This window comes from Mytilus edulis, chromosome 1 (assembly GCF_963676685.1).
Source record: "Mytilus edulis chromosome 1, xbMytEdul2.2, whole genome shotgun sequence".
Classification (NCBI taxonomy): Eukaryota; Metazoa; Mollusca; class Bivalvia; order Mytilida; family Mytilidae; genus Mytilus; species Mytilus edulis.
The window spans coordinates 50,264,049-50,287,342 of NC_092344.1; the positions used below are offsets into that span (position 1 = coordinate 50,264,049).

The following is a 23,294-nucleotide window of genomic DNA, read 5'->3' on the forward strand; positions in this document are numbered from 1 at the left end:
TTATTTCTTCATAGACAGAAAAAATATTACAGTCATTCCTTAATTAATATAGTAAGATCATTAATTCCCAAGGCTAATGACAAATGTGCTATCTTATTAAGTGAGTTAATCAGCAGACATGCCACACATATTCATTTATTATAAATTCTAAAACAATATTCATTCATCTTTTTATGTAAGATACTAAGAATAAAACCAGAAAGCATTATAAACATATATTTTAATCATTATTCAAGTTTTCTAATTTCAGTTTGCCTATAAAAGGTATTTTAAAGTTTCCAATATATAATATATTGTCATGTTCAAATCCTTCCCCAGCAGCAGGTATCACTTGAGCTGTGGGGTCATGTAAACTAGATACTAAGTTACCATTGTTGTCATATTCTAGTATCATGGAATGCTTCGGAATGAAAACATCAAACAAGGCCAATGGTGTCACCTGTAAAATAAATAAAACATAATACATAATAAATATCTCAGGGTTTTGTATGGCTGATTCGTTAAACATCGTGAAATACATATCTCTCTAAATTTCAAGTTAAAAAATAGGAATCCTTGGCAAATAATGTTTTAACTTAATTCCATAGGAGCAAATAATGAAATGAGTTTTAATTATTTTACATTTGACATTTTATGGTCTTCTATAGCTGATTATGCCATATGGTGACCTATAGCTGTTAATTTCTGTATCAATTGATCTCTTGTCGAGAGTTGTCTCATTAGCAATCATACCACATTTTCTTATTTTTTTACAATATTAGGAGTCCTCAAACTTTTCTCTGAAGCCACACTTTAATTGATAATAATCAAAATAAATAAATCGAGTGTATGTGTTGAAAAAAAAAGTCTCATATCATTGTTGTGAATTTCTGTACATAGATAGATCTACTTCTTGTTTGATAAATTTCAAAACATTCGATCTATATACACTAGAAGATGCCCTGGAAATCGCAGTACAGTGTTGAAACAAAATGTGTTTAAAATTTCGCAGGCTGTACATTGACTAAGCATGCATCAAATCATAAAAGACACAGATCTTTAACGGTCTTCGGATTGTTATTATTTTTAAAAAAATTGGCAGTTCTTATGGAAAAAATATTGTTTCAAGGAAGTTACTTACAAAATAAAAATTGAGAATAGAAATGGAGAATATGTCAAAGAGACAACCAGACCAAAGAGCAGAAAACAGATGAAGGCCACCTACATTTATATGTCATATCACAAATATTTGGGACTTTTTATGGTACAAATGTATCAGTGGAATAACATCTTAACGAAATCAGTCTCTTCCTGTAATTGTAAAGATTCTTAAGAATTAAGCTAATATTAACAGAGGTTTACTTTTTATGACTTCTACTCCTTTGATCAGACTCCCTGCAAAAACCAACGCAAGATTCTTTTATATAACCACTTTTGAATGATAAGCATAAGCAAGGTGATAGTTAGTATCCTATCTAATATTAATAGTTAATCTTCTCTTTTCATCTTTTATTATATAACAACCTAAATGTTTTGGTAAAAATAAATTTAAATGCACCCTGTAACTAGTTCTGATTTTATATTCATACAGACTACAGTTACCATTATTATATCTTTTTTGAACAATGCATGTACTTGAATAATTACAAAAATGAGTATATATTGAATGTTAAAGACATGTAAATTGCTAAAGTGTCAAGAATTCATTTACAGATAGAAGTTGTCTCATAGGCACTCATACCACATCTTCTTATATCTATCATATAATATAAGACATAAATCACCTTTGCTATAAACTTTTTCAAATTTGGATATGGTCCGACTAAATCTAAGAATGGACCTAATCGACTGATGCCTTCATATCTCACTGCTCCTAGGCCAACATAAAAATTACCACGGCTATTCAGTTTAATATTGTCTGCATATCCAGGTAAATTCTCTGCAAAGATGTCAGACTGTCCAGCTTTTTGTCCTTTCAGATAATATCTAAAAAATAAATTCACAGGACAGGATTAAACTTATCATGGTACCGTTTTTCAGTTGAATTCCAAAATCACTTTATCCAAATGAATCTGCCAACTGAATGAAACAACGCAAAAATGATAATGTAGAGACATTGCTTAAATCTAGCTGGGTATAACTGTAAACCATCTCATTTTTTCCACTGATTTATTTATGCAACTTCTGTAAGTAGGAAATTAATGAAAATATAAATAGTATAAATTATATCAAATTTGAATTTTTGTTATAGAAATAAATCAACAAAGTTGTAAAACTGCAAAAAATAAATTGCTGTAAAGTAACAAGAAAGGGTTAAAAGCAAATAAAGTATTGGCAGATTTCAGTTGTTTGATAGTTTTTAAGGCATCAAGTCCATAAGACAAGTAAGTGTTTTTATTAACCAACTAAGTACATTATAGCCAATAAACAGCTGCGCCATGAGCGCATGATACGCCCGACGTCTTATGTGGAAGTTTTATGCAATAATCATAAGTAGTTTCTGAGGAAGTTTTAAGCAATAACCATTTATTGTTTTTGAGACACGGCGGGACATGTGAAACCCCCCCCCCCCCCCCCCCCCCCCCCCACCCTGTTTTTTTTTTACAAATATCACTAAAATAAAATTTTGAATCAAACCAAAAAGTATACAGATCTTTAAATTAGTATAACAAAGAAGTGTGTACAGTTTCAAGCAATAATCATAAATTGTTTTTGAGATACGGTGCGACATGTAAAAAAAAACCCTCCCCTTTTTTACAAAATACTCAATAACTCAAAAAATAAAATTTTGAGTCTTCACCAAAAAGTATACAGATCTTTAGATTAATATAACAAAGAAGTGTGTAAAGTTTTAAGCAATAATCATAAATCGTTTTTGAGATACAGCACGACATGTAAAAAAACCCTCCCCCTTTTTTACAAAATACTCAATAACTCAAAAATAAAATTTTGAATCATCACCAAAAAGTATACAGATCTTTAGATTAATATAACAAAGAAGTGTGTAAAGTTTTAAGCAATAATCATAAATCGTTTTTGAGATACGGCGCGACATGTAAAAAAACCCTCCCCCTTTTTTATAAAATACTCAAAAACTCAAAAATGAAATTTTGAATCATCATTAAAAAGTATACAGATATGAAGATTAATATAACTAAGAAGTGTGTAAAGTTTTAAGCAATAATCAAGAAACGTTTTTGAGATACGGTGCGACATGTGAAAAAAAACACACCTGTTTTAGTTACAAAGTGCCGTAACTCAAAAAGTTTAAATCTTATTTTCACCAAAAAGTATACAGATCATTTGACCATCATAAGAAACAACTATTTTAAGTTTCATGAGATTTGGATAAGTCGTTCTCAAGTTACGGTGCGACATGTTTACGCCAGACAGACGGACAGACGGACGGACGGACGGACAGACGGACGGACGGACAGACGGACACCGGACATTTGTATACCATAATACGTCCCGTAAAAATTTTGACGGGCGTATAAAAATGACTGTTTATTAAAAATTACATATTTTCTGTAATGGCCCTGTTTTTCTGTAATGGCCCTGTTTTTTTCTGTAATGGCCCTGTTTTTCTGTAATGGCCCTGTATTAATACCCAGTTTGTCTGTATTAAGCCCAGTTAGGGTTTTTAATAAAGTTAATAAAATTAAGTTGTAAAGAGTATAATACCTTTTTGTATTTTATTTTATTTTATTTAGTAACCAGCAACCAACATTAAAGAACCATATAAAGGTATCACTGTTCATCCTGTTTTTCAACACAAAACTTCTTTCAACTTAATATCTTGGATATTTGGTATATTTAAAAGCTTTATCATGGTGAAGTACAAATATTTTTTTTTTCAAACTAAACTGTCATTAAAAGAGTAAGAGGGTACATCAAGTTAACAGCAACACATACACTTTTGTTCAGTTGGTTAATAAATGTATTAAGAAATGGGTGTTTTTATAATGGCCCTGTTACATGTCCTCGGTCAGTAATAATGGCCTCGGATGTCTGTAATGGCCCTCAGAGTTGCCTCGGGCCATTAAAGACTTCCTTGACCATTATTGCAGACCTTGGACATATAACAGGGCCATTATAAAAACACCCATTCATTAATACTATAGTAAAGAATTTTGATTTTAACTACCAATTCATCTTGTAAAATTCAATGTATAAACTTATTAAACCCTATAAAGGTTTAGACAGTAAATAGAATGTTTTTTTTACTTGGAATAGTAGGCTCATGACATTCATATAAAAAACAGTAATTATAGATTATCGTTGATCATCTCAACGAGATTGATTTTCTCGCTTGAGCCGGGACGGCGAAAGCGAGAAAGGCAATCGAGTTGAGATGACTAATGATAATCTGTTTATCGCTATTTTACCTATGAAGACGTTGTCAATTTCATGTCAATTTCGTTAGCAACGCCACGTGCCTGCTTAGTTTCTAGCAATAATTTTTCCATCTCAAGCGAGTAGCATGATATGAAAATTATCACAAAAAAAGATCAAACGAAAAATGCACAAAATAGCGATAAATAAATATATATGTAAAAATATTAAAATCTAACGATATACAAGTATACTTTCAATTTACATTGGATTTTTTTCAGGGACATGGGTTAGCAAAATACCAAATAAAATTGAAACCCAAGATAACTCTGCTAAGCTTATTAGGCAAAGGACTTCATATTTATTTGATTGTTCGGGGGTTAGCGCGAACGCAGTCCCCCACACTAAAAAATTGCGTACCCGAGATGCCCACATTTGGGGCATTCGCAAGCTTCAGCCTATCCGAAGTGCAATGGAAAGGCCTCGACCTGGGGAGACCGCCTTTTTGATCACGGTGCTCCCTGTACCAGGTAAGTATGCTTTGGTGTAAAAATTTTAATCTTTTCAATAAGGAAATTATTACAATACACGAGGTGTCAGATACAAATTTAATGATTGCACCTATTTTTAATAGAACAATAATTACATGAAATTATAGACATTATTTTAAAGGTTATATGTTGATACTTTAAAAGATAGGTGGATTTTTATCAAAAGCACTTCTATTAAGCTGAATTATTGATTTTAGCCAGAATTGTACAAACAGCTATATCTCAATAACGACAACTCTGTACAGGAAAATTGTGTATACTATCTACTACATATAAGTTCATTATAAGTGGTATTTAATTCTATTGAGTGTTGTTGTCTAAAAATAAACACAAGCAACTACTTAGTTCAAATTAATGTCAGTAGTCACAATATTTTGTTCAATGAACCTCAACAGTTCATCAAAATATAAAAACAGACAGATCTTAAAGTACATTTAAAAAATAAATGGCTTGAAAATGTACTTAAAAAAGTAATATAAACTAAAAGAAATACCTCTTAAAACTGTAAATAATTCATTGAAATTAAAATGCTAATAATGTGTGATTGAATTGTTGTGTGAAAATACATATTCTACCAAATATAAAATTTATTTTGAAACAGAAGGAGGAGTTGATAATACAAATTTAACAAAAATTGACTATATATATTAAAGTTCGTATGACCAAACAATTTGGATAATAAAACTATTCTGATCTGAACACCTTCTGTATGTGAAAAGATTTTCTAATCAACAAATTTTAAGCTGGAGAACTAATATACCATTAGCAACTTTTTAACATTTTAATATAATTTAATTTTGGATGTAACGTGCCTTCTGATTGGCTGACATAATTTAGTCATGTGACCGTGACGTCATCAACGTTTTTTTCATGGTTTTCTACGGTTTAAAATAGAATTTAGAATTAAATTATAAGAAATGACTGTAATATTTTTTTCTGTCTATTCGAAATAACATAAAAAATGTGGTGCACACTGTTAAATAACCCGCTACACATGTTATTCAGTGTGCACCAAATTTTTTATGTTATTTCTTCATAGACAGAAAAAATATTACAGTCATTCCTTAAATACATATATTTTACATTGCTCATATAAAAATCTTTTCTATAACTTTCATTAAATTTTAACAAGAAATTTAGATAAGAGAGTACTTGCAATGTAAATTTTCAATAGGTTGGATACATTGCTGAATATAAATTTCATTAAAATTCCTACAGAAATTCATTTGTAATAAGAGTGAGAATGCTAAAAACTTTTCCAAGAGGCACAACTCTTTTAACTCAATAAATGGGAACTTATGTTTTTATTATACTAGACATTGCTGATATAAACCTTTGATCTAAATTTTCTCTAATTTTAGAAGAAAAATTGACTTCTTAAAAGACTGGCTTAACAAAAAGATGCACAGGTATTACTATGACCCCTGAGTGAGTTCACAATATTTATCGCTTGCTTCTTTCTAAACAGGGACTTTTTACCACATTTACCTACGTAATAGACAGATGTTCATTTCTGATATCACAACAAAACTACCATCAGCTGAGATGGCCACACCATTAGGTAAATACATGTCATCAAGGAGAAGTCTTAATTCACCTGTGTCAGGATTGTATCGTAGAAACCTGCCAGTGTTTCTCAACTCCATTACCTAAAAATATAAAAGTTTTATCACCAGAAGCTCAAACTTTTTTCTTAAATTATTCATTAATTTTTAGCTCATCCACATTGTTGGCCTTATAACAATCTATCAATTATAAGAAACACAGATTTCAAGAAATTTGTAGATCAGATGTTTGAGATGATCATAATACATGTACTGGTATATCTTAAAAACTTCTAAAGAATCAATAAAATTTATAAAATGTACCGGTAGATATATTTTTATTTTCTTATCTACATTCAGAGGCAGATTTAGGGGTTGGCCCAGGGCCCCCTCCCATTTTGGGGAAAAATTTGGTTGCTTATATAGGGAATCACTGAAGCATGTCCAAAGCAAGCCCCCTCTTAGGCAGTCAGTGGGCCCGCACTTTTGAAAAATTCTGGATCCGCCACTGACATTTTAAATTACCTCATATCTGTAATTCCTTCTATCCCATTTAGTACTGGAATCTGTGAAGTATATCAATCCCTCACTGTCAATATCTAAACCATTTAAGAACTTGAATGGGACATTACCAAAGCCTGAAAATAAATTATACAGAATTTTATTTGTTACAGCCTTCATGAAATTATTTTGGGAAGAGTTGATTTTGTCAAAGAATTAAAGTATTTCTTCAGACGACTGACGTATAGAGAAATGTTGCATACATTTTATGTTGCTAATCAGTAAAAAAAATACACTGAATATATTTATTTTTGCTTATTGTTGAAGAGTGTTGAAGAGTGACATATAGTTGCTTACTTCATCAAAATTTGGTCTCTGGTGAATAGTTGTCTCATTGGCAATCATACCACATCTTATTTTTTAAGCAAGATTTAAAGCCCTTGAAATATAACAAATGATTTAGCCCTTTAACCTTGCATGCTCTCGTCGTCCAGATGTGGATCTAAAATATCTCATTAAAGAGTTTGAGAACGAGGTAGGCCAGCATTGGGAGGAATCTGATTTGAAGAAAAACAAATATTTCTGGGGTAAAATTGTTAACAACAGCCCACCCCCTCCCTCTGTATTTGCCAATGTGGTCTTTTGGGTGTATTTCAGGCCATTACAGCTGTTCTTATTTTAATTTGATACATCTATCCACATTTACAAACCATTGCTTATAGATACAACTAACAAATGTACATTCTCGAAAGTTACCACTATACTATATGTATAGCAAGACTATATACACACCTTTTGCACTAGATACCAGTAACTCCTTCTCCCCTGTTTGTACATTTACTTTATACAGTCCTGTATACGAGTCAAGGACCAGTAAATCACCATTCTTGTCAATTTTCATTCCCTTAGGTCTACCACATATTGGTTCCAATTGGAATGATCCTAGAAAAGAGCAAAAGATTATTCTTAATAATCAGTTTTAAGTACGTATATGTTAAGGACTTTTTGGGTTCTGTAATATTTTGTTAGCAGTAGGATTTTACAATACTGGTACACCTTCTTTTTTTTTTTTTTTTTTTTTATCTTGCAACGAAACTAGCACAAATGAAGTTGGCCCTATCTTTTTCATTATTAAATCTTCTCAATTAAGTGTGCAATGAGCAATTTCAAATAAAGTTTTTTTCTTTTCTTAAATTTGTATTTTGTTCTTTTCAAGAACTGCCACATATTACATTCTTAAGGCTCAACATTTTTTAGTTGAATTCAATTATTTCTCAAATATTTTTCTTTGATTTCTATATAACAAATGGTTGGAGAATGTTTTTATGAATATTCAGGGTCAATCTGACACAAACAAAGATCCTGTGGTCAAGCTTCTCTTACAACAATCACAGGAGCCGCTGTGGTGAAGTGGTTAGTGCATTGGACTACTAACACATAGGTCCCTGGTTCGATTCCCGTCTGGGATGAAAATTTCAGGGACTGAATTTTTGGCGCTCCCTCGACACCATTTGCGAGAATGGTCTTGAGGAAACGATGATAGTCCGTCTGAAGGGGACGATAAATGGCTGATCCGTGTTAAGAGACAGAGCCATATCTCTTGCACGTTAAAAGACACCCTTGTAGATTTAGAAAAAGAGCAGGCTGATGCCGCTACAAGGCAGCACTCCCACCCGCAAAGTGGGAAGGGATTAATATAAGTTGCAAAACTCGTTTCCCAATCCACTATAATTAAATATGTTTAAATTAACAATCTTAAAGCACTCCATTCAAATTTCTGTTTCAACGATTTCTCATGATCATGAGGTTTATAGTCATACTGATACACACTTTCAAAACTTTGAAAACAAATATTTATTGGCTGATATAAAAATAATCTGAAGATACTTGTAATTCAATGTATGTCAATAAAATTGATACATTTCTGTGGAAGAAAAATAAAGATTTAAAAATAGATTACCACATTCAGGCAAACTCTTTCCAAATCTGGTAATCTCCCAAATGTCATTTCCTTTAAAGCCAACAACTCTACCATCAGCAAGTCCTGTGAATATTGTACCTGTAAAAAAAGGCAAGATTGAATTACAAATGTAACCTGCTGTCCGTGACTTGTTATTCATTAAAAGTTTATTTTTCTTTCTAATATGAATGGAAACTTTGACACAATAAACTCCTATTGTCACATGCTGCATTCACATGTAATTCGAGTTTGATTCGCATCAACTAATTGGAATTTGTTTAATTTGCATTCAAAAAGTTTGACTTCTAAACTTCTTTTTAATATGAACTAGAACACACCCGTGATATCGCGGGTCCTTGACTGAATTAAAGTATATAACTTTGCGCAAGCCTTATCTGCGTATTAGTACTGTCATCTGATAAAGTCATGCCGATTATAAGATACACAATTTTCTCTGCTTTCAAATCTTTCTGTTTTAACCCGTCGAACTGGAACTTATCAATTATTGGTAATATTAATTATTTGGAAAACAAAAGGTCCTGAAATGGAGTATTTTTTAATCAACAGCATTGTCTTATATTAGTTATAAATAAAGTTGAATTCTTTGATTCACTGTTTTACGTCATGCCCGCTAACAAATTGAAACTTATTTTTAGTCCAGATTTTTAGTATTTGTATTGTTATCTTAGAAAGTCTTACAGATTAAAATACTACAGTAGGTAACAATTTGACAACTTAGTAGTGTCAACCCTGTGATTATGACCCTTGTATATAGCATATTAATCCTGAATACACCGTTTGGTGGTGCGCCTGTCAGATGCAGAACGATCAGATAAAATAGGTAACAGTTGATTATACTATTGGTATCGGTATCGGACTCAACCTGGAACTTCCTAATTATTGGCAATATTAATTACGTGGAAAACAAAAGGGCCTGGAGCGGTGTAATTTTTAATCTATACACCTTCGTACTATATTAGTTGTATATAAAGTTGAATTCTTTGATTCATCGTTTTTACGTTATGACGGCTGACAAATTGGACCTCGTAATTTTAGTATTATAGATTGCAATTCACTTCAAATTTGATTTTTGACTGAACAAGGTTAACTTTTAATTGGCATTATCAATTAATTGATTATAATCTAATTTGAATTACAATTAAGAAAGTGTCCACATCACATTTTAATTTTAATTAAAGCCAATTATCTAATTCTTATTAACGAAAACACATTTCTTATGCAAATTGGATAATGTGAATTAGCCAATTCGAATTTTATTTATAATTAAACCAAGAAGAGAGTGTAAACGCAATTATCGAATTTGTTTCGCATTCAATTTCAATTTGAATTAAATGTGAACAAAGCATGAAAAAAAAAACAGTTATACAAAAAAAACCACTAAAAATCACATTTCTGAACACTGGGTTCTACGAGTAGTTCATGCTCTTTTTAAATAATAACCAGTTGAATGTGTAATTACAATTTTCTCCAAATGCCATTAGAATTCAATTTTGAAAAAATTTAAAAACAGTAATAGCATTTTCACTGTATATTTTTAGAAATTTCCAAATGTGAATTAATACTTTCAATTATATAAATTTGATTTAACATACTAATGACTGATTTTTTCGTTTGCAAGTTTTTCAAAATTCAGTAAATTTAAACTTTTGTACTAATGTGCCATTTTAATATTCAAAAGAAGAAATTAATTCACAAAGCATAAGCAAAGAAAGGAGTAGGTCCAGTAAGGGCCGATTTTGGCCTCAAATTTCAGGTTCATCTAATCAAAGATTGTGAACACTTTTTAAACACTTATTAAGTGTCTCTTTCAGTTGATTCAATAAGTTAATGTGATAGATTTTAACAGATTAAGTCATTGAAAACGCTCTGAATCAAGCTTAAATATGAAAATTCTATCAAATATACCAGAAAAGGTAACTTTTCAGATGGTTTTTGTCACAGATGAAAGTGGCCGCATCCGTGTTCATCCTAAACCTTTATATATGTTTTGAAGTATCATCAAATACAACTAACATTTCAATATTAAGAATGAACAAGAATGCAGCCACTTTCATTTAATTAAAATTTAACTAAAATGCTAAAATTGTAAAAATTTCAGTAATTTAGCATGACTTAATCATGTTAATGATGCTAGTACCCAATATATGTGCATTGTATTGTCAAAAACAGCCAATATATATGTAGCAGAAGCGTTCTACTTTCCAATAAATAACTAAAAGTTTACATTTTAACAATTTTGTAAAGCTGCTATATTTTGGGGCCAAAAAGGGGTTTAACTGGACCTACTCCTTAGTACATGCTTCAAGTTTTTTTCTATCAGAAATCTTACAAATGTGGATAAAATACTTTAACATATTTCTATGGCTTTCAAAAAGGTTTACATGACATTTCACATGCCTTCAAAGAATTCCTTTTAAAATACACATTTGGTTTTTCTAAAACAATTGCTTGGGAATTTGTATCATATTAATCCTCAAAATCAGCATTTCATTTACTAGTTTTTAAAATACAAATAAAACACTTAATTGAACATAACATAATTTAGCAAGCTATTTTAGGAAAGGACTGTATTATTGATTATTTCGGGGGTTATTTTTCATCTTGCACAAAATTATGTTTCTCAAAATTTTTATTTATATCATTACAGTTTTGCAAATATCGAGAGTGGAAATTGCATGTAAAGTTATTTGGGCGAAATCTTCCATTTTAATTATAGTTCGGGGGTTAGCGCGAACGCAGTCCCCCACACTAAAAAATTGCGTACCCGAGATGCCCACATTTGGGGCATTCGCAAGCTTCAGCCTATCCGAAGTGCAATGGAAAGGCCTCGACCTGGGGAGACCGCCTTTTTGATCACGGTGCTCCCTGTACCAGGTAAGTATGCTTCAATGTAAAAATTTTAATCTGATTAATAATCAAATTATTTTCTCACACAAGGTGACAGATGAAAATAAAAAATCTTCAATAATTATTTATTGACTTATAAGTTAAAGTATATAAAACTATATAAATTATCAATATAAATTTTATGATATAATGAAAAAATTAATTCTTGAAAAAAAAACTTTGTTTACTCTGTAATATTGATTTTAGCAGGAAAATGTATAAGATTAGTAACGACAACTCCACAGGTAGATTGTAAATGTTTATCTCACCATTTATCTCATGAATGGTTTAGCCATGGGGGATACTTATTTAATAAATAACTTGTTATGTAAAATAACAAAAACTGTTACATTGAAAAGAGATTTATATAAAAGAAATTCAAAGGAGTAGGTCCGCTAAGACCCCATTTTGGCCCCAAAATATAGCAGTTTTACAAAATTGTTAAAATGTAAGCTATTTATTGGAAAGTAGAATGCACCTGCTACATGAATATGGGCTGTTTTTGACAATACAGTGCATATATGTATCAGGTACTAGCATCATGAAGTCATGCTAAATTACTGAAATCTTCATAATTTGAGCATTTTAGTTAAATTTTAGACGGTTTCTGTCTTAAATGAAAGTGGCCGCATTCATGTTCATTTTTAATATTGTAATGTAAGTTGTATTTGTTGATAATACATAACAAAATATAAAGGTTGAGGATAAACACAGATGCGGCCACTTTCATTTTTGACAAAAATCATCTGAAAAGTGACATTTTTTGGCATATTTGATATATTTTTCCAATTTTAGCTTAAATTGGAGCGATTTTAATGACTAACTCAGTTAAAATCTTTCACATAAAGTAATTGAATTATCTGAAATAGACACTTTTAAAAGTGTTAAAAAAGTGTCTGAAATCTTTTGGCAGATGAACCTGAAATTTGAGGCCAAAATGGTCCCTTACTGGACCACCTACTCCTTTATCAAAAAAAGTGGCCGCATTCATGTTCATTTTTAATATTGTAATGTAAGTTGTATTTGTTGATAATACATAACAAAATATAAAGGTTGAGGATAAACACAGATGCGGCCACTTTCATTTTTGACAAAAATCATCTGAAAAGTGACATTTTTTGGCATATTTGATATATTTTTCCAATTTTAGCTTAAATTGGAGCGATTTTAATGACTAACTCAGTTAAAATCTTTCACATAAAGTAATTGAATTATCTGAAATAGACACTTTTAAAAGTGTTAAAAAAGTGTCTGAAATCTTTTGGCAGATGAACCTGAAATTTGAGGCCAAAATGGTCCCTTACTGGACCACCTACTCCTTTATCAAAAAATACAGTGCATATATGTATCAGGTACTAGCATCATGAAGTCATGCTAAATTACTGAAATCTTCATAATTTGAGCATTTTAGTTAAATTTTAGACGGTTTCTGTCTTAAATGAAAGTGGCCGCATTCATGTTCATTTTTAATATTGTAATGTAAGTTGTATTTGTTGATAATACATAACAAAATATAAAGGTTGAGGATAAACACAGATGCGGCCACTTTCATTTTTGACAAAAATCATCTGAAAAGTGACATTTTTTGGCATATTTGATATATTTTTCCAATTTTAGCTTAAATTGGAGCGATTTTAATGACTAACTCAGTTAAAATCTTTCACATAAAGTAATTGAATTATCTGAAATAGACACTTTTAAAAGTGTTAAAAAAGTGTCTGAAATCTTTTGGCAGATGAACCTGAAATTTGAGGCCAAAATGGTCCCTTACTGGACCACCTACTCCTTTATCAAAAAACTTTTCTGCTTGAACACTTTCCCTGAGGTCACATCTGAAATAACAGTGCAACAAATCATTCAATAGCCATTGGCATCAGTATTCATCACTTACAGTAGTCTCGCACATTTTTGCTTTAAATTTTACATAAAACTGACCTTTTCAGAAAAATATTGTTGGGTCAATTCTGGTTGGATTTTAATCAATTGACACCACTCAAAGCAAAATTATCACTGTCAGACATGTACATTTGGTTATGTTTTTCTAAGTGACACATTACAATTTTCTGTCCAGAAATTCTTTACATATTTCATCCAAATTGTAAAACAAGAATGTGTCCATAGTAAATGGATACCCCACTGGCATTATCATTTTCTATGTTCAGTTGACCATGAAATTGGGGTAAAAATTCTAATTTGGCATTAAAATTAGAAAAATCATATCATTGGGAACTAAGGTTCAAGTTGGTTGGACTTCAACTTCATCAAAAACGACCTTGACCAAAAAATGTATTTTTAACCTGAGGCGGGACAAAGCAAAAAAAAAAAAACTCTTGACAAAATTTACCAAAAAAAAAACAAAAAAACCAGTTATTACAATTCTGCATCTTTTAACATCTGGTTTAGAAAATTTAACCATAAATGCCTTCAAATTAATGTATTCCAAAAAATGTAATTTTTTATGAAATATACAGGAAAAATTTGTATGTAAGGCCACACCAATTTGATTCCTTGTTCGACGGACCCGCCCGCACCTATTTTTTTCAAAACAGAATTTTTTTATTTTTTTTATATTCCCGCTTCCCTCATCCGGAAATGTAATCATGTCCATTTCCCGCACCGTTTTTTTTGTAAATATTATAAAAAGATATCAACATTTGTTTTTAAAATCACAGTCTTCACCTGTATATAACGATTTTAAACATAAAAGCACCCCACCACACTTTGTAAATATCTGTGAGAATATTTGTTTCAGCATGAAACCTATTTATCCAAAGCGGGAGTGCTCCGAAATAAATTTAAAGAACAAAAAATTGGTTATTTTCCCCCTTACTTATATTCCCTATCAAAAAAATGTTCGTTGCGTTAGAATAAAGTACAAAGAACTTCTGAAAGATTTGCCTTCGACTGCAATTATATTGTATGCTGGTAAAACAAAACTATCCATAGCCGCTGCATGTTTATGCACCTGTCCTGATTGATTGAGGGGCCTGTCGTTCAACAGTTATCGTTTGTTGATGTTGTTCATTTGTATATTTCCCCCGTTTAGATATACATGATATATAAATTAGATCGTTGGTTTTCCTGTTCGAATTGTGTACGCGAATAATTTTGGGGTCCTTTATAGCCTGCTGTTTGGTCTTTATCAAAGCCCTGTGTAAAAGGCCGTATTTTGACCTGTGTTTGTTATTATCAGGTTGAGAACAATCCTCCCTCAGACAAGGGGTCATTTTACTGATGTAGAAAAGAAAATAGAAATACCAAGGATTTGTATAGTTCTTCTATACAAAACCTTTGAAAACTTAGAATTTTGTACTCAAAATGAGGTGAGTTACATCATATTTTAAACAATTTTTTCTAAAAGAGGGGTCCACTTATTTTGAATAATATTAATCTGTTAAAGTAAAGGTGTTAACATGGTTAAAGTCCAGGAATATTACAAAATTCTTGGACATGTTTTGACCATTTAATACCAGATAGATATATAGTTCTCTGAGAAAATATGAGCCCTTTTGTACAAACAAATATATTATAACTAATATTGATCCCTCATAAAACATGTAAAAGGGATATTTATAACATTAAGGGGTTGTCCCTAAACTGATTATGACTTGGATGGAGAACTGTCTCATTGTCAGTCACACATACATAGACCAGATTTAATTATTTCTTGGTGAACAGGGAAAAAATACTTCAGAAATTAAAGAAATGTCAAAGTACAAGTGATAAATCAAGCTTTAATATTGTCAAAACCTACTATTTTATGTTTACAAAAAAAAATTATAATCGCTCGCCTTTACTTTTCAAGCTTCGCCTCAAAAATTTGCAAATTAAATATTTTTTTATTAAAATTTTCAAATCGCTCGCTCGCCCCAAATTTTGAAGTCCAAAAATCCATAGAACAAGAAATTAAATTGGTGTGGCCTAAAGAATACATATGACCATGCACAGTTGCATTTCAAACATAAATCAAGCACACAACTTCAAATATATTGAACTGTACATAATATCTTGTATTTCACAAAAAATTATACATTTAAAACAAATTTCTAAAAAGAAACATAGAAAAGTACATAGTTTAGTACATATCTTTGTGTTATAATAATATTCATGTAAACCAATTAATTTCTGTTTTGTTGGCTAATTTTCAAGTAGTAACACAGTGTGAGCTTGTATAAAAAGTGACACCACACCATATCATGTGAACAAACATACAAATAATAATACTCATTTCCACTATTTTGTTTACAAAGATGACATATTATATTTATCTTTGAGTTATTCATCCTACCTTCCCATATTAATTGGGAATTTGACATTATCAGATGTCTAATTTATTTTTTGGATTTTTGATCTCAATGCTCTTCAACTTTGTACTTATTTGGCTTTATAACTTTTTCGATATGATCGTCACTGATGAGTCCTATGTAGACGAAACGCGCTTCTGGCGTACTAAATTATAATCCTGGTACCTTTGATAACTAATTATTCTAACTTTCAGTCTGTCCCTTTATAATTAGATTAGATTTTAATAGGATATTATTTTCAAAAGTACCAATCCCCCCTCTCCCACTCTTTTTCCCCTTAGAAAAATTATTCTATATCTGCAGAAACAAACAATCTAAATAAATCTAAATCTTCCAATTGCTCCTGCTGTATCATTACATCAGTTTATCTAATAAAAAGAATATCATTTATAAAAACAATCCTTTGTATTCTAACAGTATAATGATATTATTTGTATAGCATTTTTTTTTTAATCCTTTAAGTTATTTATACATCTTATAAATTATATAGTTTATATCATTTCATCATTATACAATTTAGTTTTTACTTTTTTTATATTTTTCATATGTACAAAATTAATGTTACTATAAAAAATCCATTAGTAAATTGAGAAAGTAAAATATATTTTCAATCATGAATATCTTAAATATACACAAGACCAGTATACATGTTCAAGAAAGATTTCATAAACCTTTTAAATGTGTTATAATCACTCTCATAATACAAACAAATGTTTCCCAGAAATAATTGCAGGGAATTTTTTTAAAAAAGGTCTAAAAATAAGCAAACCAATTATGCAACTAACAATAGACTTTTGAATCAACACTAATCTTTAAATATGTAAATCATTTACTTAAGAAAAATTCCTTCATGTCATGCTCTATGCTCATTTTAACATGGGTAGGCATTATATTTGTCAATATTTTACACTGAGCGTTAGCGATGACAAATATAATGCCTACCCATGTTAAAATGAGCATAGAGCATGACATTAAGGAATTATTTCGATTCTAATAGGACAAATACAGTATTTTTATAGGTCGAAGCGTGCGAAATTACCGTAAAAATGTTTAGCTGTTCCCGTTTCCTCCTCAAGGAGTCTGTGCATTGCAATTCATATTTGATAAGTTTAAAAACTACGAGCAGGCTAAATATATGTTGTTTCATAAAAATATATAATAAGAGTTTATGTTAGCTGCTTAAATGTATATATTCTAAAGGATAACGATGGAAATAAAGTAAATACAAACAGTAAGTTCGTGCGCATGTGTTAAACATATTTTGTGCTCATTAGAACACAGCTTTGTTTACAAAGCGTAATAAGGACGTCATATTAGAATGGTTTACAAATTCATAAAAAAAATTAAGAATTTAGCAAAGCTTTTAAGGAAGGGTCTTGATTTAGTTTATTTCGGGGGTTAGCGCGAACGCAGTCCCCCACACTAAAAAATTGCGTACCCGAGATGCCCACATTTGGGGCATTCGCAAGCTTCAGCCTATCCGAAGTGCAATGGAAAGGCCTCGACCTGGGGAGACCGCCTTTTTGATCACGGTGCTCCCTGTACCAGGTAAGTATGCTTCAGTGTCAAAATTTTAATCTGATGAATAATCAAATTATTTCATCACACAAGGTGACAGAAGAAAATTTAAAATCTGCAATAATTATTCAGGGACTCTCAAATCAAAGTATATAAAATAATGTATACATTCATTATAAAATTTATGATTTAATGGTTAAATTATCTTTTTTTTTAAACTAATTGTTAATGTAGTTATATTGATTTTAGCAGGAAATGTAAAAGATTAGTAACGACAACTCCACAGGTAAATCGTGTACATTTACCATACAATGTGGCTTAAATAGCTTAACAATGGAGGATATTTGATACATGACCAGATAAAAAGTTGTAAATGTTATGTGGAATAAAGATGTAATTTGCTCAATTTTTAACAATTATTTTTAAATGAACCCCGCCGCAATTTTGCGCCTGTCCCAAGTCAGGAGCCTCTGGCCTTTGTTAGTCTTGTATGATTTTAAATTTTAGTTTCTTGTGTATAATTCGGAGTTTAGTATGACGTCCATTATCACTGTACTATTATGCATATTTTAGGGGCCAGCTGAAGGACACCTACGGGTGCGGGAATTCTCGCTACATTGAAGACCCATTGGTTGCCTTCGGCTGTTGTTTGCTCTATGGTCGGGTGGTTGTCGCTTTGACATATTCACCATTTCCTTTCTCAATTTTATTCAATTTTATTCACTGTTTTAGTACTTTTTGAAGCAATTTTCTCTGAATATAATCAAATATTTTTTGTTTTATACTTTTAATATTACTAGACAAATAACTTATACTTATTTTAAACTTCAAGCACTATGTATTTTGCTGAGTTTTCAAACTTTACCTACGTTAATTGCTGGTCCCTTTCTAGGTAAAAATGGAGAAGTAAAGTATTATTTTGTTGAAATTTATTACAAAATGATTCTAAGAGTATTCTAAGTATTTTCTAAACTAGTAATGTAATAGTATCACTGCCGTACAAATGAGTTGTGGCACAAAATGATGCAATTTTGAGACAACATATTTCTCTCAGTGAATTTAGTTGAATTGGTAAGAAAATAGATATTTCTCAAAAATTTTAAATTGTAAACACAAAATTGTTTCCAAATTTTACCAAAAATCAAATGCTTGCCAAGGGAATCATTTTAGAAAATTATGTACCATTTTATATAAATACACTTTTTTAGTTGTTGAAAATTTAGCACAAAAAGATGTATAAAAACATGTTGCTTATACATGGACAATTTAGCATGTGTTATTGTTGAAATTCTTCATCTTGCCCAAAATATGTTTCTCAAAATTTGTATTTACAGCATTACAGTTTTGCAAAAATAGATAGTGGTAAATTGCATGTAAAGTTTATTGGATAAATCTTCTATTTTATTTATTGTTCAGGGGTTAGCGCGAACGCAGTCCCCCACACTAAAAAATTGCGTACCCGAGATGCCCACATTTGGGGCATTCGCAAGCTTCAGCCTATCCGAAGTGCAATGGAAAGGCCTCGACCTGGGGAGACCGCCTTTTTGATCACGGTGCTCCCTGTACCAGGTAAGTATGCTTCAGTGTAAAAATTTTAATCTTATCAATAATCAAATTATTTCATCACACAAGGTGACAGAAGAAAATTTAAAATCTGCAATAATTATTCAAGGACTCTGAAATCTTAGTATATAGAATTATGTATGAATTCATTATAAAGTTCATGATATAATGGTTTATTTATCTTTTTTTTAATACTGTTTGTTAATGTAGATATATTGATTTTAGCAGGGAAATGTAAAAGATTAGAAACGACAACTCCACAGGTAAATTGTGTACGTTTACCATACAATGTGGCTTAAACAGCTTAACAATGGAGGATATTTGATACATGATCTGATAAAAAGTTGTAAATGTTATGTGGAATAAAGATGTCATTTGCTCAATATTTAACAATTATTTTTAAATGCTATAATTTTATTGACTGTTTTAGTACTTTTTGAAGCAATTTTCTCTGAACATAATCAAATATTTTTTGTTTCATACTTTTAATATTACTAGACAAATAACTTATACTTATTTTTAACTTCAAGCACTATGTATTTTGCTGAATTTTCAAACTTTACCTACGTTAATTGCTGGTCCCTTTCTAGGTAAAAATGGAGAAGTAAAGTATTATTTTGTTGAAATTTATTACAAAATGATTCTAAGAGTATTCTAAGTATTTTCTAAACTAGTAATGTAATAGTATCACTGCCATACAAATGAGTTGTGGCACAAAATGTTGCAATTTTGAGACAACATATTTCTCTCAGTGAATTTAGTTGAATTGGTAACAAAATAGATATTTCTCAAAAATTTTAAATTGTAAACACAAAATTGTTTCCAAATTTTACCAAAAATCAAATGCTTGCCATGGGAATCATTTTAGAAAATTATGTACCATTTTATATAAATACACTTTTTTAGTTGTTGAAAATTTAGCACAAAAAGATGTATAAAAACATGTTGCTTATTGCTTATACATGGACAATTTAGCATGTGTTATTGTTGAAATTCTTCATCTTGCCCAAAATATGTTTCTCAAAATTTGTATTTACAGCATTACAGTTTTGCAAAAATAGATAGTGGTAAATTGCATGTAAAGTTTATTGGGATAAATCTTCTATTTTATTTATTGTTCAGGGGTTAGCGCGAACGCAGTCCCCCACACTAAAAAATTGCGTACCCGAGATGCCCACATTTGGGGCATTCGCAAGCTTCAGCCTATCCGAAGTGCAATGGAAAGGCCTCGACCTGGGGAGACCGCCTTTTTGATCACGGTGCTCCCTGTACCAGGTAAGTATGCTTCAGTGTAAAAATTTTAATCTTATGAATAATCAAATTATTTCATCACACAAGGTGACAGAAGAAAATATAAAATCTGCAATAATTATTCAAGGACTCAGAAATCTTAGTATATAGAATTATGTATGCATTCATTATAAAGTTCATGATATAATGGTTTATTTATCTTTTTTTTAATACTGTTTGTTAATGTAGTTATATTGATTTTAGCAGGAAATGTAAAAGATTAGTAACGACAACTCCACAGGTAAATCGTGTACGTTTACCATACAATGTGGCTTAAACAGCTTAACAATGGAGGATATTTGATACATGATCTGATAAAAAGTTGTAAATGTTATGTGGAATAAAGATGTAATTTGCTCAATATTTAACAATTGTTTTTAAATGCTATAATTTTATTAACTGTTTTAGTTCTTTTTGAAGCAATATTTTCTCTTAACAGATTCAAATATTTTTTGTTTTATACTTTTAATATTACTAGACAAATAACTTATACTTATTTTTAACTTCAAGCACTATGTATTTTGCTGAATTTTCAAACTTTACCTACGTTAATAGCTGGTCCCTTTCTAGGTAAAAATGGAGAAGTAAAGTATTATTTTGTTGAAATTTATTACAAAATGATTCTAAGATAAAATTGAGAAAGGAAATGGTGAATATGTCAAAGCGACAACCACCCGACCATAGAGCAAACAACAGCCGAAGGCAACCAATGGGTCTTCAATGTAGCGAGAATTCCCGCACCCGTAGGTGTCCTTCAGCTGGCCCCTAAAATATGCATAATAGTACAGTGATAATGGACGTCATACTAAACTCCGAATTATACACAAGAAACTAAAATTTAAAATCATACAAGACTAACAAAGGCCAGAGGCTCCTGACTTGGGACAGGCGCAAAATTGCGGCGGGGTTAAACATGTTTATGAGATCTCAACCCTCCCCCTATACCTCTAGCCAATGTAGAAAAGTAAAAGAATAACAATACGCACATTAAAATTCAGTTCAAGAGAAGTCCGAGTCTGATGTCAAAAGATGTAACAAAAGAAAATAAATAAAATGACAATAATACATAAATAACAACAGACTACTAGCAGTTAACTGACATGCCAGCTCCAGACCTCAATTAAACTGATTGAAAGATTATGTCTTCATCATATGAATATCAGGTACAATCCCTCCCGTTATTCTAAGAGTATTCTAAGTATTTTCTAAACTAGTAATGTAATAGTATCACTGCCGTACAAATGAGTTGTGGCACAAAATGATGCAATTTTGAGACAACATATTTCTCTCAGTGAATTTAGTTGAATTGGTAACAAAATAGATATTTCTCAAAAATTTAAAATTGTAAACACAAAATTGTTTCCAAATTTTACCAAAAATCAAATGCTTGCCAAGGGAATCATTTTAGAAAATTATGTACCTTTTTATATAAATACACTTTTTTAGTTGTTGAAAATTTAGCACAAAAAGATGTATAACTAGAGGCTCTCAAGAGCCTGTGTCGCTCACCTTGGTCTATGTGCATATTAAACAAGGGACACAGATAAATTCATGACATAATTGTGTTTTGGTGATGGTGATGTGTTTGTAGATCTTACTTTACTGAACATTCTTGTTGGTACAATTATCTCAATCTATAATGAACTTGGCCCAGTAATTACAGTGGAAAATATTTTCTAAAAATTTACAAAAATTTATGAAAAATGCTAAAAATTAACTATAAAGGGCAATAACTCCTTAAGGGGTCAATTGACTATTTTGGTCATGAAAAACTTATTTGTAGATCTTGTTTTGCTGAACATTATTGCTATTTACAGTTTATCTCTATCTATAATAATATTCAAGATAATAACAAAAAACGGCAAAATTTCCTTAAAATTACCAACTCAGGGCAGTAACCTAACAACAGGTTATCCGATCCATGTGAAAATATCAGGGCAAATAGATCTTGACCTGATAGACAATTTAACACGTCAGATTTTCTCTAAATGCTTCGGCTTTTGAGTTATAAGCCAAAAACTGCATTTTACCCCTATGTTCTATTTTTAGCCGTGGCAGCCATTTTGGTTGGATGGCCGGGTCACCAGACACATTTTTTTCAATTAAATACCCCAAAGATGATTGTGGCCAAGTTTGGTTTAATTTGGCTTAGTAGTTTCAGAGGAGAAGATTTTTGTAAAAGATTTCTAAGATTTACGAAAAATGGTTAAAAATTGACTATAAAGGTCAATAACTCCTATAGGGGTCAACTGACCACTATGGTCATGTTGACTTATTTGTAAATCTAACTTTGCTGAACATTATTGCTGTTTACAGTTTATCTCTATCTATAATAATATTCAAGATAATAACCAAAAACAGCAAAAATTCCCTTAAATTACCAATTCAGGGGCAGCAACCCTACCACGGGTTGTCGGATTCATCTGAAAATTTGAGGGCAGAAAGATCTTGACCTGATAAACACTTTACCCCATGTCAGATTTGCTCTAAATGCTTTGGTTTTTGAGTTATAAGCCAAAAACTGCATTTTACCCCTATGTTCTATTTTTAGCCATGGCGGCCACCTTGGTTGGTTGGGCTGGTCACGCCACACATTTTTTAAACTAGATACCCCAATGATGATTGTGGCCAAGTTTGGTTTAATTTGGCCCAATAGTTTCAGAGGAGAAGATTTTTGTAAAAGATTACTAAGATTTACGAAAAAATGGTTAAAATTTGACTATAAAGGGCAATAACTCCTAAAGGGGTCAACTGACCATTTCGTTCGTGTTGACATATTTGTAAACCTTACTTTGCTGAACATTATTGCTGTATACAGTTTATCTCTATCTATAATAATATT

General features: G+C 31.0%; 1 protein-coding gene and 5 non-coding genes across 10 annotated transcripts in view; all 6 read right to left on the bottom strand.

The window, feature by feature from the left end:
- Positions 1–201: 201 nt before the first annotated feature.
- The window catches only part of LOC139513442 (adipocyte plasma membrane-associated protein-like), a 34,931-nt gene continuing 11,838 nt past the window's right edge, over positions 202–23,294 (bottom strand). For all 5 annotated transcript variants that reach the window (XM_071301947.1, XM_071301940.1, XM_071301932.1 and 2 more), the window contains 6 exons: positions 8,871–8,969; positions 7,703–7,852; positions 6,935–7,047; positions 6,354–6,514; positions 1,764–1,965; positions 202–439 (listed from right to left, as the gene is read on the bottom strand). In XM_071301947.1, the coding sequence (XP_071158048.1) occupies positions 221–439; positions 1,764–1,965; positions 6,354–6,514; positions 6,935–7,047; positions 7,703–7,852; positions 8,871–8,969 (944 nt within the window). In that variant the 3' untranslated portion in view covers positions 202–220. The remainder of the gene's footprint in view (positions 440–1,763; positions 1,966–6,353; positions 6,515–6,934; positions 7,048–7,702; positions 7,853–8,870; positions 8,970–23,294) is intronic.
- LOC139508830 (U1 spliceosomal RNA) lies at positions 4,689–4,852 on the bottom strand. Its single transcript, XR_011661472.1, has one exon. It is a non-coding gene; the product is annotated as a U1 spliceosomal RNA (small nuclear RNA).
- LOC139508841 (U1 spliceosomal RNA) lies at positions 11,610–11,773 on the bottom strand. Its single transcript, XR_011661473.1, has one exon. It is a non-coding gene; the product is annotated as a U1 spliceosomal RNA (small nuclear RNA).
- Positions 17,474–17,637, bottom strand: LOC139508852 (U1 spliceosomal RNA). The gene has a single exon (XR_011661474.1). It is a non-coding gene; the product is annotated as a U1 spliceosomal RNA (small nuclear RNA).
- LOC139508885 (U1 spliceosomal RNA) lies at positions 19,013–19,176 on the bottom strand. The gene has a single exon (XR_011661477.1). It is a non-coding gene; the product is annotated as a U1 spliceosomal RNA (small nuclear RNA).
- On the bottom strand, positions 20,282–20,445 carry LOC139508896 (U1 spliceosomal RNA). Its single transcript, XR_011661478.1, has one exon. It is a non-coding gene; the product is annotated as a U1 spliceosomal RNA (small nuclear RNA).